The 19,888-nt window shown below is 33.8% G+C and overlaps 1 protein-coding gene across 5 annotated transcripts; it reads right to left on the bottom strand.

The window, feature by feature from the left end:
* Nucleotides 1-51: 51 nt before the first annotated feature.
* LOC132606871 (phosphatidylinositol 4-phosphate 5-kinase 9-like) lies at nucleotides 52-11,771 on the bottom strand. 5 transcript variants are annotated; one of them, XM_060320542.1, is made up of 9 exons: nucleotides 11,637-11,771; nucleotides 8,672-10,007; nucleotides 6,339-6,506; nucleotides 5,654-5,819; nucleotides 4,577-4,687; nucleotides 3,390-3,577; nucleotides 1,840-1,997; nucleotides 818-980; nucleotides 52-462 (listed from the first exon to the last, which is right to left on the bottom strand). In XM_060320542.1, exons 2-9 carry the CDS (start codon nucleotides 9,892-9,894, stop codon nucleotides 186-188), a joined length of 2,454 nt encoding a protein of 817 aa, XP_060176525.1. In that variant the 5' UTR covers nucleotides 9,895-10,007; nucleotides 11,637-11,771; the 3' UTR covers nucleotides 52-185. The 5 variants fall into 5 exon arrangements, 4 of the variants coding, with proteins under 4 accessions (XP_060176525.1, XP_060176526.1, XP_060176522.1 ...); XM_060320543.1 differs by lacking the exon at nucleotides 11,637-11,771 and adding an exon at nucleotides 11,131-11,429; XM_060320539.1 differs by lacking the exon at nucleotides 11,637-11,771 and adding an exon at nucleotides 11,200-11,429.
* Between the last annotated feature and the right edge of the window lie 8,117 nt (nucleotides 11,772-19,888).

The raw sequence follows: 19,888 nt of genomic DNA, 5'->3' as shown, positions 1-19,888 counted from the left end.
CTTCATAAGAGAAGTTTTTCCATTGTTGCCTCTGAGAGAGAGAGTGATCCCTTGTTTTCACTATATACATAAATTCTCAATAAATGCAAACAGTAGATAAATATTTGGTAACTACAAACAAGTCATGGGATTAATCCCTTGTTTAGAGGAAAGTTAGAGGTGTAAACGACAATATACAAACTCTTCTAATTCACTATTGAATGTGCAGGAAACACCTTTCGAATGAACTCTAAGAACCGCTGTGAATAAAATGTTGGCTCCACAGCAGAAATGGACATAGAATCAAACTTAACTGATTTGTATGCATGTTCTATTTTCTTTCTTAGGTTGTATTCTTGCAATATGTCAATGATGCCGAGATATAATACCACATCGTATACTTCAACGAACATCTGTGCTTCATCTTTCCTGGGTATATACTCTGCTCTTGCTGGCATATTCACTCCAAGCTGAATCTGAAGCCTGCTTGGGGACACAGAGAGAAGCTACTTTTAGAAAATATCAACAGAAACAGTAAACAAAAAGCGGATTAAAAGTTAATCGACAGATTACATGAGATATAGCAGCATACTGCATTCCTTTGGGCGAACATAACAAATCATGAACGTTCTTGTCCATACAATTTTTAATTCTGTTTTTATACAGTGTTTTGGGTATCAGAAATTCCTAAATACTATAATCCATACTTAAAAGCTACTTGGTGCACTGTGCCACTGTGGTTCTAGTAACCAGCTGCACGTTATCCTAGCATGATTTTTTTGGTGGGCTGAAATGTACTGACAAAGAGAATGTAGCACGTTAAAGCTTTTCGGCATACCTTGCTGTCCCAGGAAGGAGGAGATCCACTTCATCGTCACCGGTAGCAGATGATGCACGCAATCGGCTGCCTCTGACATGATGACCGACACTTACACCATTATCATCTGCACCACGAGGGACTAAAACAAGGCCTTGGGGTGATATTTCATCTTCCAGTGACTCTGTAATTAAAAAGAATAAAATTCAGAATCACTAATAGTGCACTCGCAGGAAACTTTTGTATTGTATAAATACATCTAGTATTGGTCTTTAAATATTATACACAAGCAACATTAATACGCAAAAGAACCCTAAACCACTCATCTATTACCTTAACTTTGAAGTTGATGGCACACACAGCCTATGATGTAAAAGCTTTTATCATTCTGATGCCTATATTACATCCTTGTTAAGATGTTTCCTTTTTAAGATCGTTCAGAGGAATTTCACATACACTTCTAAGTAGTGTGATGCCCCTTCCAAAAAAAAAATCTAAGTAATTTGATGTTTACATTTATGATGTGTCTCCTGGTGACCTGCAGTGTAAATTTGTGTGCCCAAATTTTATAGAAACACCATGACCTAAATGGAAAAGTTTAAAAACATGAAAACACTACAGAGTCAATAGAAGTAAGGTTCCATCACAGGTTGGAACCAATTGACTGAGCTAGTTACCTCACATTTGGTTCTAAAGGTTCCAAAAGTAATTGATAGCATAAAGAAGAGAATGAGCCTATTTATTAGTGACAATTACAGGGTATCCACATTTGCCCAAACACTGAATAATGATTCTGTTACTCAGTTATCCAGTCTTTTAATATTTCTAACTAGTCCATACATAGATTATTCAACAGATAACCAAATCAGGAAATTAATCCATTTAATAATCTGGAACTAATTTTGAGAACAGGTTCGATTTCAGTGTACCTCTAAATAAGTTCTCCCCAAAGTGTAATGTTGATAGTCAGATCCTGGGGTCATACTTATTCACATAGATATAGAAACACATCGATATCAACTATCTTTCAGAAATAAACCTACCATCTTCTGCAACAATTCCTAATCCTTCTTCTGTTGTATGTCGACTGCACGAGATGGGAAATCGTAGGTGCTGGGGTGCTCTATAATGAACACCTAACAAGAGGCTGTAATCCATTATATGCTGCTGCTCCAAGAATTTACTGTCAATCTCAATCTGCCTGTACAAGTACATGGATGTCAACAAACCAAATGAGAGCATTTAAAAGGATTTCCATTGAAATAAGCAAACTTTATTTCAAATCACTTATGCAACTATTTCAACTTTTAGTTGGGACACTACTGAAAATGCTTATCTCCTTAAACAACATCAGACAATGCAGGTTACTTCAAAATTACTAAGTGACATTCTACTCTTTCTATTGCATCTCAAGTTCAAATATTATTTTTCCTTAGTGATCTCTTTAAACTAACAAACTAGAGATTTACTATATCATTAGACTATGGAACGAGAAAAGCTACTTAACACATACTACCATTCTTTACTTATTACCAGAGTAACTTGCATGAATTCATAAATATTCAACATTCTAGTGTGAAGTTTGTGTCTATATAAAAGAGACACTCTCGGATGATTTTTCAATGCCAGTGGTACCTGATTCCAGGTAAAAGTACCAAGTAAATCCATGCACTCAAAACTTACTCTGTCTTATTAGACTTGCACGAATACATAAAGATTCTTTTATGCAAGTCAATGACCATCAAACATAAAGAGAAACATATCAAACAGTTTCTGATGCCAGTGTTAATTGATTCCAGGAGAAGTACTAAATAAATCCATGCACTCTAAACCTTACTCTATGTTAAACTTGAAGAAATATCATAACTGGTCCCAGCCCCATCATAGAAGAATATATGAAAACAACAAGAAAGAGATCCATTCTTTACAAATACATGGTATGAGCGCAGCAAGAACATTCCACCATATTTACTCGGATGGATCATGTGAATGTTACTAAAGAATCGACTATAGTTGCTGAGAAATGCTAACGTAAACTGAAAATGTTGACCAGTAATTCATGAAATTACGCTAAAGTAAACTGAAAACTCAATCAGTAATTCATGAAATTATTCAACTAACTGCAATTTATTGAAGTTTTTCTTTTGTTACAGAATAATTGTCACATCTAGCAAAAGACCTCCAAAGTAGCATGCTAATGGAATAGGCATTAACTGAAGGGCTAATTGAGCCATTTTCTTCAATACAGGAATAATGCCACTAAAGCATGGCGGGAGCTGTTTAAATCCTTGGTTACCTAATTGCACAAGGTACTTTCTTTTAAATGCTAAAAACTGAAGGACTTGATCAAACTTAAGAACCAAATTTTGTTGAAGTTAGACAAAAGATTTCAGGAAGTTCTAGCATATTAACATTCACTAATCTTTACAAGAAGCCGTATGGAATATCACCCATCATGGGAGGGCAGGTAAACCTTCAGATTAGAGATCAAATGAAGACTTTTGAGGATAAGAAAGTAAGAAGGAAAGTAAAGTTAAGTGCATAAACATCAGAGGAATACATGCAAGATATGGAACATTTTACCGAGACTCACTTTAGTAAAGCCTCCTGCCAAGAAGGCTCTAGATAAAAGCAGTAGTCCAAATCCAGATCCTTCAGAATCGTGTTCTCGTCAATCTCGACCTTGTCCGCAGATCGTCCAAGTGAAGAACCTTTTAGATCAAATCTTCGGTGGATTCTTAACTCTGTGCAGAACATATTTCCCATTACTACAAAGCGGAACTGCAAAAGTTATTGACAGAAAAAGAGTAAGCTTTCTATGTACAAGAGTTTATATATTCTTTCTTCAAATGATACCATGCATGTAAAGAACAAGTATTCTGGAACCAAACCACCAAATGAAGAGGACTTGGGGAAAAAATAATACTCCGCCATCTCATTTATATGGGGTATTTCACTGAGTACGGTATTAAAGATGTTAATTTGACTTATGTAATAGTATTAGAGATAGTGAAGAAAAGTTAAAAGAACAGCTGCACATCGAAGTTCAAAATTTGAATAGTTTATTCATTAATGAATCTGAATTTTCAAAGTTGTATAGAAGCGAATTGGTGTGAAACATTTTGGGACGTCCAAAATGGAAGGAGAATCATAAAAATTGGGACGATGACAGGACTTTCTAATTGACAACATAAATGCTCCCTCCACCCAGGTTTTGGTTCCCACTCAGGTGCAACAAGATGTATGATTAAGACACAATAAATGTGACCAATTCATTCAATATACGATGTATGATCAATCATAAAAAACTAAAAACCCAAGAAAAAACACTAAAAAAAAAAAAAGAGGAAAACATATTCTGTCTTCACTTTGATTTGGTCTATATATCTAGCAAATCAACTTAGATGGTTTAGATTTTTTAAAGTAAAAACATATACTTGTCATTGATTACGATTAACTAAATATCTAAACCTGTAAGTCTCTACATATCAATTTATACTATTTTTAGACGTGTTATATGATATTTGAGATGTGTTATATGATATCTTATGAATTATGATTATTCATTTTTTATATCAATGATAAGTCAACTTTTTACTTAAATTTTTAAGAAAAGTTTACGTGGCACTTAAATTACTAAGTATTTCCTTTTGTTTTCTTTATTAAACACATTCAATGTCAAATAACTTATCAAGTTCTCCTAACTTAGGTTTCTCAGCTTGTAGAACTGATTAAGTACAACAAAAATGATAAATAATGTGATTGTTTTACAACTTATACCTTTTGTCCACCCGCAGGATTTATCATGTGAAGACCGAAAAATTTAGTGATGAGAGTATTCTCGTGTTCTTTGACATGACGGTGATAATTTGGAAGCATCCGCAGCAGAACCTACAAGTAATATGAATGTCTAAGAATTATAACCAACACTAATTGGAAAGTTCTCATTTTTACACCTAACTTGCAAAAATTAGAGGAACCCTGATAAATTTGTCAGAGTTTAAAAAATGAGCTGTTTTCAGAAGTTAGATACTTTGAAACTATAACGGGAACAAGAAAAATATGCCATGCATTAGTAGGGATAGTTCTTCAAGAGGCATACTGAAAGAGAAGGGAATAGAAATTCCAATTTAGATATTGTCAAAGCAATCTAACGAGATAAGCGAAACTACAGATAAGTAAGTACTTTGACTCTCTCTCTCTCTCTCTCTCTCTCTCTCTCTCTCTCTATCTCTATCTCTATCTCTCTCTATCCCTCTCTCCCACATACACATGATCTTTTCACAACATGATGCTGCTTTCCCTGAAAAACACTTCTATTTTACTTTGTCAATGCGTATGACTAGCCATCCACTATATTGGAACGGTGAGTCGCATGAATCCTCCTATGTTTTTTAACTTGATAAAAGAAAACCAAGTGCAGAGTATCACTGCTGGTCCTACTCATATGCATCCCACTTTGCTTGTAAGACACTGTAATAGAGTAGTATCTTTGACTGCGTAACATATATGTAAAAAATATAAATTATTACCAAATCAATTGAGCCAGCTAAAAATTTCTTTTGAATCAATCATCCGCCAACAACATCACACTTTCCATAAGAGCGTCTGGGCACATCTGGAATTCTCTTTTGGTTCTCCAGAAGCAAGTACTTCCAGAAAAGATTTCATGCCTAACAAAATATCGCCTGTTACTATGTTTCTATTTTTGCTCTATGACTTAACAATCATGACTACCACCCTGGAAAAATAGTTTAAGAGGAGCCTTTCTTATTTTATTTTATTTTTGTTGGTTTACAAGGAGACTTGTTATACAGAAACTAATGAGATCTAATCATTCAAGCTAAGATTGCACACCTTAACTTCTGATCTTCGTAATGTCTTAATCATGAAACGAGCATCTTGCGAAAGGAAAAATACACTGCCACTTTTCCCAGGAGAAGAAAGTTCTCTGAGTGCATCGTTTCCACAGATGGACATCAGGTAGTCAGTAGTATCAATCTTAAACATTTCCCTCAGATTCCTACAAGAAGGTAAATCGATTATCCTACATATGCATATTAAAGAATAAACAGACAAAATGCCAATAATTAGCTTGGACTTTGATGACTCCATCAGTCGCGCACAGGAAATGAATATGCGAAGGGATGGGATACAAAGGGATTAGCTCAGATATTTGTCTTATGAGTAACATAGAGGGGTTAGCTCGTTGATCAATTAGTCAAACAATGCAGACTACACTAGTTTTATTATCAGAAAGTTCGCTCTCTTTACTGATCAGAAAACAAGAAGTAGAGCTGAACGAAGTCGCAAAAGAGATGAAGCTATGATTGACAGATACATTGTCTACATTAAGTCACTTGGGAGATATACATTCACTGATCAAAAGAGCATCTTTCAGAATAAATCAATCTATTTCTTCACCGTTTGGCATGCCTTCAAGAATAAAAACCAATGGAAATGGCTACCAAAAAGTGAAAACAATATCTAATGGACACATATTGCAACAAAATTTGCAGGTAGAAAATGGTAAATCGCCAACCTGAAAATCACTGGGCAATAATCTTTCCACTTGAAATCTTCTGATTGATGAGGAGGTGTCAATTGTGATCCTTCTTTCGGAAAATACACCATAAAGCTCGCACGGGCACCAAAATCAGAAGCTCCTACTTCTCGTCCTTGTACAGGTGTAAATTTTCCCACCGCGTATCTGGTCAAATACCATAACCTTTTAACATTCATAATCTAGAAGCTTAACTGGTCATAAAGGTTAATATAAGATAGACAGGAGGACAGTAACTCTTTCTCCAAAAGAATTGTCTTTCCTTTGGACCTCACGATATCATAATATCATAACCTTTTAACACTTCTCGTCTTTGTACAGAGGTGTAAACTTTCCGACTGCGTATCTGATCAAATATCATAACCTTTTAACATTCATAATCTAGAAGCTTAACTGGTCATAAAGGTTAATATAAAATAAACAGGAAGACGGTAACTCTTTCTCCAAGAGAATTGTATTTCCTTTGGACCTTGCAGATATGGACCATGGTTTTTGGTATGCTCAACATTTCATGGGAGTTACCAAGAACCATGGATGAAGCAATGTCAAGATGGAGATTACAAAAAGGCAAGGAGAATATGGCGGCTCGAAGAACATAACCACTTTGTCTCCTTTTGGCTCATTTAGATTGAAGGAAACATGAGATTTTTCAATACAGTGAGTATTAAACCTTATGTCTTAACTATACTTTGGTGTAAAGAGAGAGTTCCGCTTATATGAAGGTGCAGAGCAACAAAATATTTGTATATACTTTGATCACTAGCCTTGTGCATTTATAATGAAATTTACTTGAGTTTTAAAAAAAATTGAAATGTACAATGATAGCACACTGGACAGATTAAATCAAAATAATTGCATAAGCAATATAGGCAGGGATCCTCTAGTGCGTGACTACAATGCATGTGCTCAGTCACAGTCAACAAATTTAGTGGTTTAGAAGAACCTGTACTTCATTCGTTATCCCAGAATTTAAGGAGCAAGCAAGGGAAAAAAAAATCAAAACTGTTCCCATGGTTAACCTCTTCGTATGCAAATAGTCCATATTCTTCAAATTCGATGCTATTTGCACTTCAGAAGTAACATAATTAAATGAGACTGGGCTGTATAAGACAATAAGGTTTTACTAACTCCAATGACTCAAGAACTTTCTATCATCAAATTAAATTTCAGTTTTCTCTAAGACTTTTCCTCTGCCTTCTCTATCGTCATATTTTACCTTTCAGTTTGCTCTCAGACTTGGCCTTTTGCTCAAGTTATTGTTATCTGATTAAGTGGTGCCCCTGCTGCCCACAGGTATTTAAGAGTTGTTTGTACAACTTTTGATAAAAGTTTCTTGAAAAAAGTTTTTTTAGGAAAAGAATGTGCAAAAAAGAAAACATAGTTGGATAGATGTAGCTTTTCTGAAGATTTCTGACTGTTCCGCGAGTGGAAGAAAAACTTCTCTTTTGAAAACACCTCAAAACTATAGGAAAAAGGACACATTTTGAAAAACTTCTAGGAAAATCTTAAGCAAATACTCTACGTTTTCTGGAAAAAACTTTTACAACATTCCGGAAGATCTCCACAAACAAATGTCATCTTAATGGATGTGACTGAATGTACACATATAGTCACCATAATTAACCTCGTTTACATTACTCTTCCAACCTTTTGAGCAGGAATTTGCTATTCTACTTTACTTTGGCCCACGAGGACTTTTACTTTCTAAATTTCAACATGAATTAGTTATCAAATAACCTATATACACAACTCAACAACTATGAGGAAATGCACCCAACTTAGAGTTTCCAGAATAGACAGAATTTTGTGGAAGATGAAGTCTTCCTTTGACTTGCTTAGACAGAACTCTGTTGAAGATGCAAACTTCCTTTGACTCCCTTGTTATCAGAGAGACAGAGACTTCCAGTCTTCCCCAATGCACAGTGATTTACAGAAAAATAAGGAACAAAGCAGGCAATTCCAATTGTGATGAACCCGTTATTATTACCCAAAGGAATATGCAGATAAAGACGTTATATTCTACTTTATTTCAAATTGAATTCCTAATGCAATTCTCTCTCTTTTTCTTTTTTCTATTCTTTCTTGGTTAAAAACACATAACTAAAGAGGCAGTGGGAATAAACTAAGAAAAGGACAAAGATTATACCATTACAGATGTATATATAACCACTCTATTTGTTGCTTAAGTTTAAACACCAAATAAAAACAATTGAAAAACAGTCCCAACAAAGACCAGCAAAAGTCAATCTGCTATAAACAGGATGGAGAGAGAAACCAGGGAAACATATGCTGAGCTGTCATAAGTAGTGTACCTGATCCCAAGCTGTAAACTAAGCATTAGATCATAACGCCTATGGCCCTTGATTATTGCTTCACCTGGCCTCTTTGACTCCCTTGCAACTTTTCTTTGCCTCCTTTTTGCTGCTCTTCTAGATTGTGGTGAGAATCGATCATTTAGGACAACCTCACTGATTAGTACACCTTGCATATATTCTCTTTCCAAAATATGAGTATGGATATCGTTCCCAGTGTCAGCACCATCTATATCATTTCCAATTACCTTCTCAATAGCTGCTTCAAGACTCCATCGTCTTTCAAGAGTAACCTTAGTGGGGTGTGACTGCTCAGGCTTTAATATGTTCCCCTTCGAGCCTTTGTTTCCACTTACTTTGAAATTTCCCATATCAACTGAAGAGGCATGAGAAATATGCGAAACTCGTTTTTGTTTTCTCAAATCTGGCAGTAATCGTTGTTTTCTCACAGTATTGAGGTACAATTCCTGACCAGCTGTAAGTCTGCTACCGCTAGGATAAAATGTTCCTTTTCCATCTTTTACTCCATGTGTCCATGTTCCAATATAACAGCCACCATCACTCCAAGTATATGCACCAAAGCCATGCATTGTACTATTTAACCAGCTTCCTTCATATGAATTTCCATTGATCCAAGTGAGAGTTCCTTTTCCAGAAAAGTTCCCTCCCTTCATATTACCCAAGTAAATATTCCCATTTGCCCATTTATACTTACCAGGTCCTTCAGGCTTTCCTTGGATCCAGGACCCTTCAAAATAATCTCCATTGGGATACACTTGATACCCTAAACCATGTTTGAGGTTCAACCGCCAGCGTCCCATATATGTCACTATATCTGGTACAATATGCATCCCCTCACCATGCATATAGCCACCTGAAAATTCACCATCATATACAGCACCACTAGGCCATTCTAGTTTCCCATGTCCATGCCTCATTCCATGTCTCCACTCACCATCATACCGAGTACCATCAGACCAGACATACTTTCCTGAACCCTCAGGTATGTTTCCCAGCAGAGATCCAGAATACGATTTGCCGTTTGGTAAGAAGATATCCTTAACTCTAAGGCTGGCGCTGTCAGCAGTACGACAGAGTTCATCATTTGTCCATTTACTAGAGTGGTTATTGTCATTAATTAACACAGTGTCCAGAGACTTTGTCCTATCTGACAAAGAAAGTGTTTTTCCAATATTATCAACAATGGCCACAGGATCAGACATGCAAATTTCCTGGAAGTCTAGTTTTATATGGGATGGGAAGATGCCAAGATTTTCTCACTAGCTAGAGCACAACCCAAAGGTAAAATGATTTGAAGAGTTTCCTCTGCTTTGACCTGAAAGCCAGAAAATCAGAGTAATTCAACCTATTGATAGACAAATTCGACCTATAGAACAATACTATAAAGTAAACAAGAAAAGAAATTAAAATTCTATCTCAGTCCACAAATAAGAACAGGAAGCTAGACTAGAATTCCAATTCTTGTGCTTTGTCAACTCATTTAACTCAAGAAATAATAGCCTTGAAGATCATACTCAATGTCATATGTGCCACAAAAGGTCTATGAATTGAGCATTCAACAACAGATAGGTAAAACAGATCATATTGACCTCAATCATATGAACAAGTAGAATATGCCTAGTACAACATCCTAACCTCCAGGAAATTTGTAATTCCAAGATGATGAGCTAACACTAGCTTAACTGCCAAGAATCAGCATAAGGGTCTTATCCTTTATAGGTTGAACAGAATAGGCCAAAAAAAATCACAATCTCAGAAAAATAAAACTACTAATCAGCTCATTTGGAATCCTTGTTCTCCGGTCAATACCCAAAAGATACTACATCAATTTACATTTTATAGCTAGTAGTAGCCCTAAACTGCTGTAGAATTTGCAGAAGAAAAGGGAAAGCGTAAAGAAACACACAATGAGTCAATGCCCCCTGAAGACCATTTAAGCAGAGGTGGATTCAAGATTTGAAGTTTATGACTTCTCGATTCTAGCAATTTGAAGTTCATTGATTCTAAATTTAAATTCTTTTTACGTATTAAATGAAACTTCCAAGACAAATACAGAGTTTGTACCAAAGCTACTGGTTCTGCTGAACCTTTAAGTACATCCTCCCCTCATTTCGTTTGGCCATAGATTTTGAAGTTGAAACTTGAAAATTTGAGTTTTTCAAGTTGTGATTCTTGGAACTTGAAGTTGTGTTTGGACATGCATTTTATTTGGAAAAAAATTGAATTTTTGTGAGCGGAAGTGAAATTTCTCTCAAAAACTTATCAAATTTCATGGCCAAACAGATAATTGAAGATAAATTTTCAAATCCAAAATCTATGGCTAAACACTAGCTTAAGGGATGAATCAAAGAAATGCCTAATAACTCAAGTGACAGCAATATCAAATACTTTATGCTCCTCCATACAAAAAGATCAAAAAAAAAAAAAAAAAAAAATACCTTTTCAGCATTTACTAACACAATAATATCATGCTTTGTGATAGAGAAAAGTGTAGAATTAAAATTCACCTTCCCCTTAATTAAGTTTGTGTTAGCAAACTCCATTTGTATTCCTTAAAGCAAACTAACCTCCAGCAAATGATCAAAAAGGCAGCTTGTAAGCAATTACAAAAGAATTGAAAACATTAATAATGCAAAACTTCACAGAGATGATTTTGCTAGCAATATTTCTTTTTAGCCTTGCTTTATTCTTGCCTTCACGCTTTAAGGGTGTTGACTTCAAGTTTTTCTCAATATGGACAAAACACAATGAAAACAGTCGGTTAACAAGCAAAACCGCAACTCTAAGACACACAAAAAGACAAGGCATGCAACAATCTACATCATACTATCAAAATCGCATGCAACAATCTACATTATAATATCAAAATCTTTCTCTTCCTAATAAAACTATACTACAAACATAATAATCATCAATAAAATGTGTTGTAGAGAGAGAAATGTACCGCAAAGCGAAGAGAGAGAGAGAGAGAAAGCGGAAAGTTGGAAGAAGTAAAAAGGTAACTTTCAGTTGCAGTTTATGTTTCGCTTTCTTCATCATATATTTATAACTTCCGTTTGCACAAGAGAAATAAAAAATGCTGGACCCAAGCACAGGGACCTTTTTATTATTTTGGTAAATAAGTTCAAACTTCAAACTAGTTCCTTAAGTTTGTCAAAAGTGAAATTTTTTGATGCTCACTAAATATTAACCAGAATTTCCGTCAAAATCTCAAATATTGCAACATGCTTCAAAATCTCAAATATTGCAACATGCTTAACCACATCAGACACGAAAACTTTTGCTTTCTAAGGAATTTTGTCGGTCAATATTTAACGGCTTCCGTTAGTATATTGTTATTATATTTTGTCATTTTTATTCTTTTGATAAGCATATGAGATAATGAATAAAGAGATAAATGAGTCTTACATAAAATAAAGAAGATAATCATATGAGTTAGAACGGATCTCAACCATTAATTGTTTTATGGTACACATGGCATGAATCTACAAGACCATTGAACATTACTTAACACAATTGTACTTGACTGGATCATTTTTCCTGGCTATGGTTTCAACTCTCGTGCATTCCAATTTTTTATTTGGTTGCTTTCCCTTTGACTCGGTTGCCCTTGTTTCTATTTGATGCAGTAAATGAGACTGAGAGTAGGTGAAAAACTTAACAAAAAGGCACTAGACTCTAGGGTCTAGAGATAGACCAAAAATAATATAAACTGTAAAAATGTAATTTCAAATGTGAGTTCTCATTAAATATATCTATTTTCACAATCTATATATAATTAAAAAGAGAATAGTTTGCAATAGCATTGTGACAAGTGGCAGCGTAACAGAATGTCATGTGTTAGTTTTAGGACAAAATTAGTTAAGTAGGTAATTTTAGTTATTGTTTTAAATTAAAAATAATAATTAAATTAAAAATAATAACATATCTTTTTTTTAAGTAGTGGTTGTACACAATTTTTCACAAAACTGAACAGTTAGTTTTTATATGAGTAGTGGTCTTGAAGGCCACGTTTTGCATATTCTTCCAACTTTGAATTTCTTTTTGTTTTAATAAATTAGAATGAGTTTGAATTATAATTAAAATCCTATTAAACTCAAGTAAAGTTTTAGCATAAGAAGTACTAATTGCGAGACCTGAGAACTTAAATTGAAATATATTTTAGAACGAATATATCAGTAATTAATAAAGTGTAAGTGGCATTAATCTATATTTATATTAAAGGATAAATATCATCTTCGAATCATATCTTTTATTATTTTCTTAAAAATAGATCCTATTCCTTACCACTTATTATCTGGTAGTATAGAATTCGAATTTGAACTAAACAAGAGTTAAGTTCCCGTTGACATAAGAACGATAGAAAAGGTCCATATTTTTAGAGACAGTTACAACTCCTTTCCCAAAACTGTCCACAACTACACGCAACCCATGAATTCTAAGCAACTAAGGACACTATGACGAGCATGCAGTTTTTTAAACGAACATGCAGTTTTTTAAGAAAGGTTTATTTTCTTTTTGTTCTTGATTATTTGCTTTTTGTCCCCAAGAAAGGATTTTTCTGCATTGAAATTGTGAGCGCAAGTTCAATTTCTTTGTGACGCACATAATTATATCTAGAACAGGTGCTTCCAAGATGGGCAAACATCCTTCATGCACGATGGATCCTCTCAAGTAGAAAGCTGCCAGTTTCTACTCACTTAGGGGAAGATGACACACGGGTTAGATCTAAAGTTATTTGTTTTGACAGTTAAGCATCATTTGTATCCTTATGTAAACTCATCTATGTGAGTTTCTTAATATAAGGAAGAATATTAAAGAATTTGTTCATTTTTTTTGTTATTATGGTGTTTGTAATTAGTTTATTTAGTATTAGTTTTGTCACTGATTCATCTGTAAAAATTCATGAAAATTATAATACAAGTCTTTGAACATAGTACAAAAGTTCATCTTCGTATTTGTCATGTGTATTTGTCGCATTTCCTCTACACTCCAGATATAGATGGAAAGATTTACATGATGTATAGTGTGCATTATTCTGTTTGTTGTGATTATGTATAGATGCATTGCTAATTTCCTTTTCTGCCACTTTTTTGTTTTCCAGATTTTTTGATTGCTGATTTCGTGCGTCGATAAATTTTTTGACAGACTCGGGTGCAATACAACGTGGTTGACTTTTTCATGCTCCAAGTGTCTCAACAACTGTTAGGTTTGAAATTTTGATTAACTTCTTTGCTAAGTTTGAGAGTTTAAGTGAAACGATGTTGTTTTGAATTTTACGGTTTTTAGTTTTTTTTTTGTTTATTTCACAGTTACATGACTTCTAACTTTTGGAATTGAAAAAGAGAAATCAAGTTTTAAATGTGTGATTAAAGCTTTTGAAAAAGAAGAAAAAAGAAATCTTATCCAAGCTCTACATAACTCCCAAGTTTTAAACGTGTGGTTAGAATCTTGAATCTAAAATAAAAATTCCTATTTACAGTTGCAGTTCTATTTTGAATTAGTTGGCCAGTTTTTTATTTGTGTCGTTGCAGTTGTTTTTTCAATCAAAGTGAATTAAAACTTCAACTGGTTAAGCACTTTATGTTAGCATTATCATGATATATATTTTTAAATTCAGAGATAAATTTATTGTGAATCTTAATCAATGATATTTGTAGGTTCCCCTGAGCCAATAACTATTAAGTTGCTTGTGAAGAAGGTGATTTGCAGTTTCAAAACATCACGTGCGGTCAAGAAAAAAAGTAGAAAGCATGAAAACAGAAGAAACCTAAGCCAAATGTTTTATGATCCTCCAAAATACTATTCTTTATAAACTATTTACTGAGGTTGATTCTTGGGGCACAATCATGGGGCTTTTATAATGCTCTTTGTAAATGCAACACTAAATCACCAGCTTTAGAAAGAGAGAATAAAGAAGAATTTGAAGAAGAGGTAAATCTCATATTTTTATCAAGAAATAGAATAATACCATTATAAAGAAGGAATTGCATCAATATTGGAGTAGAAGTGTTTAATAGTGAATATTATATTATGGGACTAGAAGAATAAATAGTAGAGGTAATATATAACGAAAGAAATGAAGACAATGGGACTTGAAATAAAAAATTTAAGTATGAATACATAGTAGCGTTTACTATACTTTTTTCAATGCAGGTTTATTTCATTTGATTTTCACATTGATGTTCCGTCTTTGAGTTTTGTAAATTTGTTTCCTTTAAGGGAAGGAACCAAAATTGTTTGAAATATCCAAAAATAAAATAAAATATTAGAGTGATATTATGGGAAGTTATCTGTTTTTGGTGAAGACATATATGATAACGGAGTGTACGTGTAGAAATGCATAAATAGTTTTTTCATAATTAATTAGTATATCTTATTTAAGTAATTTGTACTTATTTTATATTTAAGAATTTGAAAAAATGTAAATTCAATTTTAAAAAAATATATATATAATTTTTAGTCAATCACTTATAGGTACACTGTTTTAATCAGTTGTTTTAGTCAATCGCTAATTCGTACTGTCTCTTTCTGGTGTAAAACATTTTTCTATTTCTACTTTATAGATATAACTGCTTGAAATTAAATTATGTGAAATCTAGAATACCAAACACTATTTATTTCAGATTGAGTAGATTCGGAAACCTCACCATGGTCATTAGTTGAATTGTGGGCAACACTAAGATTTTTACGATGAATTCAAATATTTTGGGGTTTTAACTTCTTTCATGTTAGTACGATGTTGTGTAAGTATAATGCCTTAATTTGTTAGCACAATTCAAGATGATCAGAACTTAAAGCCAATTGATAAAATGATCTCTCCCCGCCTTTTTTTTCTTTGAAACGTCCGCGCATCGCGCGGATACGTACGCTAGTTTATATTAACAATTTGAATTTAATTAATATTTAATGGAGATCAAAAGTGCTCATTTTTACTAAACTTAAAAAGAGAAAATTGCTCAGATGATACTTAAGGGACTACTTTGAACCTACTACAAAGATAAGGTGCAATTTTGACATTTTCTCAACTCTTTTTTTCTGCTAAATTGATAGCTTTGCCCATGCAAATGCCTTTTCTTTTCCTATTCGGGAAATTTTAAATCTCTCATCACGTATGATTTTGTAACATTGGCATTGGCATTGTTATGATAGTTTGAAAAATAAATCCTTAGTAACTGCATTTTGTTTTAAAAAAAAAAAGGCTTCAGTTTTTAAGGAGAAGTTACGTTTTTCAACTCCATTTCAATTATAGAAAACATCTTCTGCTATTACTAACACTTCTTTCTGTTGGTGATTTTGCAGTGAAATTACAATTACAATTGAAAAATAACAATGACGCAATAAAAAAAATTTATGGCTGAGGCGCGGATATCTCGCTCTCTTTAAGGAGATTCAAGCCCACTGCAGCAAATTTACCGGTCCAGCAATAATCTTTCTGACTTGTCCCCTCCAGGATACAACAGCCCGAACACGTCGTATAACTCAACGAACTCTGGACAAGATGTTGAGTCCAAAGCTCCACCAAAAGAACACCTTCCTTCAACTAATAAACTCTTTTACTTTTCACTTTCCTCACTTTTCCTCTCTACACCCACAAGTTAAGGATTGAACTTATTTTTTTTCTTGAATGTATGAAATGGTGAATCATAATTCATCCTTTTATAATGGATGAAAATGTGAAAAACTTGTTCAACAAAAAATGTGAAAAACATTGTCACATTTTTTTACTACAAAGCAATGTGAAACTAAGACCAAATATGTTCATATGGTGGCTACCATGGTCTTCATATTTTTTTCCACAAAAAATGTGAAAGATATGGTCAACTTTTGTGGCTACCCAAATGAAAATAAAATTACATGGCAAGGCACAAAACATGTGAGGAATTTGGACAAAAATGTGAAAGATATTTGCAATATTAAAATGCTCAAAAACCTAACAATCCCCCACTCATTTTAATATTAACATAAGAGAGTTTATCAGCTGAAGGTAGATTAATATGCATAATAAAGGTGTGCTCTGCATTGAACCTCCACTTAGTAAAACAATAATCTTTACTCCAGAGCCGTAGTGGTCTCAGACTTGAACTATGACTGCTTTAGGGAAATAAAGAATTACTGCTTACACATAATAATCAAGATGTTGACATGAGCTTTAATAGCCAGCACATTACGGCCTTGTGCTATCCCGGTTTTCATGAGTGCTTTTGAGAACGAGCCCAATTCTCATAGAAAGCGGCCTACTTCCACACTCACATAGGTGAAATCTGTCAAGAGTGCTTCTGTAACTTAACACCCCACTCATACGAGCTACAGAGTTTCATTAAGAGTTTATAAACTCAACCTCCACAAATTGTTACAGAATAATGCACTTACATCATAGGGAGGGATTAAATAAAATAGTGCATTTTTCTCAACAAGTCATCATATGATTCGTTTTTCCCATTGAACCTGGTTATAGGATCTCTAGTCCCCGGGTTGGGTTTCCTCATATACGACTCATGAATTTATGGGCTTCAATCCCATCCCCCTCGATGTGCTCCAGACCTTTTCTCTTGCCAAGGCCTTGGTTAGTGAATCTGCAAGATTATCACAAGATTTGACATAATCAACATTAATGGTACCACTTGTCAAATATGATCTCATAGTACTGTGTTTTCTCCTTATAGATCTGGATTTACCGTTATAATAACGGTTTTGAACTCTACCAATTGCAGCGGTGCTATCACAATGAATTAAAATAGGAGGAATTGGTTTTTCAAAATAAGGAATTTGAAATAATAAATCTCTTAACCAATTCGCTTCTTCAGTAGCTGAAGCTAAAGCAATTAGTTCAGCCTCCATGGTAGAGTTAGCAATAATAGTTTGCTTTTTTGATTTCCAACAAATAGCACCACCTGCCAATGTAAAGATATAACCAGTGGTAGAACAGGAATCACCAGATAAAGTGTTCCAATCTGCATCAGTAAAGCCTTCAAGTACAGCAGGATATTTTTTATAAAACAAGCCATAGGTTTTTGTACCAACTAAATATTTCATAACTCTCGTTATGGCATGCCAATGTTCACTACCTAGCTTGCTTGTAAACCTGCTAAGTACTCCAACTGCATACGCAATATCAGGCCTAGTGCAATCAGTCACATATCTCAAACTTCCAATTAAGCTAGCATATTCCTTTTGATTTATCACATCATTGTCACTTTGAACAGGAAACAAGTGAACACTTGAATCAAAAGGAGTTATAACATGCTTGCAATCAAGAAAGTTATATTTTTTCAATATTTTCTCAACATAATGTGACTGGTCAAGGAATATTCCATCACATGTTTTAGTAATTTTTATTCCAAGAATTAAATTTGCCTCACCAAGATCTTTCATGTCAAAATGGATTCTAAGAATATTTTTAGTTTCATCAATAACATTCATGTTAGAGCCAAAGATCAATAAATCATCAACATAGAGGCAAACAATAACATGTGAATTATTCCAAGAATTATGATAGATGCACTTATCACATTCGTTTGTTTTAAAACCATTTTCAATCATGCAGGAATCAAATTTCTCATGCCATTGCTTTGGTGCCTGTTTCAAGCCATATAAGGATTTAGTAAGTTTACACACTTTGCTTTCTTGGCCTGCTTCAATAAAACCTTCGGGTTGTTCCATATAAATTTCCTCATTTAGGTCCCCATATAAAAAAGCAGTTTTTACATCCATTTGGTGAATGTGTAAATCAAAAATTGCAGCAATAGCAATTAAAAGCCTTATGGATGTAATTCTAGTTACCGGAGAAAAAGTATCAAAAAATTCTAGGCCTTCTAGTTGTTTAAAACCTTTAGCAACTAGTCTAGCCTTATATTTATCAACAGAGCCATCCAGTTTTAATTTTTTTCTAAGGACCCATTTACACCCAATTGTTTTACAACCCGGTGGTAAATCAACTAACTTCCAAGTTTTATTGAAAATAAGTGATTCCATTTCATCATTTACAGCCTCTTTCCAAAAAATAGCATCATTTGAAGATAAAACTTCTTGTAAATTGAGAGGGTCATCTCCAACATTAAAAACATAAAAATCAGGACCAAAATCTTTTTCTACTCTAGCACTTTTGCTTCTTCTTAACTCAAAATCATCACTTTCTTTATTTTTCAAGACAGAAGTAGAAGAGCTAGGTAGTGACAAAATGTTTTCGTTAGTCCTATGACCCCCACTATTTTTAGAATCAAATGGAAATTTATTTTCATGAAAAATAGCATCTCCTGATTCTATTATTATATTATCTTCAAGACTAAAAAATTTATAGGCTGTACTATTTGAAACATAACCAAGAAAAGCACAAGTAGTAACTTTTTTACCCAATTTACTTATTTTGGGATCCATTAGCCTTACATAAGCTAAACAACCCCAAACTTTTAGATATCCCAAATTTGGCTTGTGACCTCTCCACAACTCAAATGGTGTTAATTTAGTCTTTTTATGAGGCACACGATTCAACACATAACAAGCAGTTAAAATAGCTTCACCCCAAAAATTTAAAGGTGCACTAGACTCAATAAGCATGGCATTTGTCAACTCAACCAAAGTTCTATTTTTTCTCTCCGCTACACCATTAGATGCAGGAGAGTAAGGTGGAGTAGTTTCATGAATTATTCCCAATGATCTAACAAAAGAATTAAACTCGTTAGACTCATATTCACGGCCTCTATCACTTCTAATTCTTTTTATTTTTCTACCAAACTGATTTTCAACTTCATGGAGATAAATTTTAAAATTTTCAAAAGCATCACTTTTATTTTTCATCAAGAAAACATATGTATACTTAGAAAAGTCATCAATAAAAGTGATAAAATATCTATTTCCTCCACGAGTTAAAATTCCTCCAAGTTCACAAATATCAGTATGAATTAACTCTAATAATTCAGTTTTTCTTTCAACTTGAAAATGAGGCCTTTTTGTGATTTTGGCTTTACTACAAGCTTCACATTTTTCAAAATCCTTTTTAATCATTGGGATTAATCCTAAACTACTTATGATTCCCACATAACGATTATTAATATGACACAAACGAGCATGCCAAAAATTAGTGGAAGAAAGCATGTAAACAGAATTAGTAACTTTATGCATCTCAACATTCAGCTTGAACATCCCATCACAAGCATACCCCTTTCCCACAAAAATACCTTTTTTCACTATTACATA

The sequence above is a fragment of the Lycium barbarum genome, chromosome 8 (assembly GCF_019175385.1).
Source record: "Lycium barbarum isolate Lr01 chromosome 8, ASM1917538v2, whole genome shotgun sequence".
NCBI lineage: Eukaryota > Viridiplantae > Streptophyta > Magnoliopsida > Solanales > Solanaceae > Lycium > Lycium barbarum.
This window is presented reverse-complemented; position numbering and strand designations above follow the sequence as displayed.

What these genes read in the sequence shown, in the direction of transcription:
- LOC132606871 (XM_060320542.1), bottom strand. Translation starts at nt 9,894, where the DNA reads ATGTCTGATCCTGTGGCCATTGTTGATAATATTGGAAAAACACTTTCT. An exon ending in TATTGCCCAGTGATTTTCAG is followed by an intron (nt 5,820 to 6,338) that starts GTTGGCGATTTA and finishes ACCTTCTTGTAG; the next exon opens with GAATCTGAGGGAAATGTTTA. An exon ending in AGGAATTGTTGCAGAAGATG is followed by an intron (nt 981 to 1,839) that starts GTAGGTTTATTT and finishes TTTTAATTACAG; the next exon opens with AGTCACTGGAAGATGAAATA.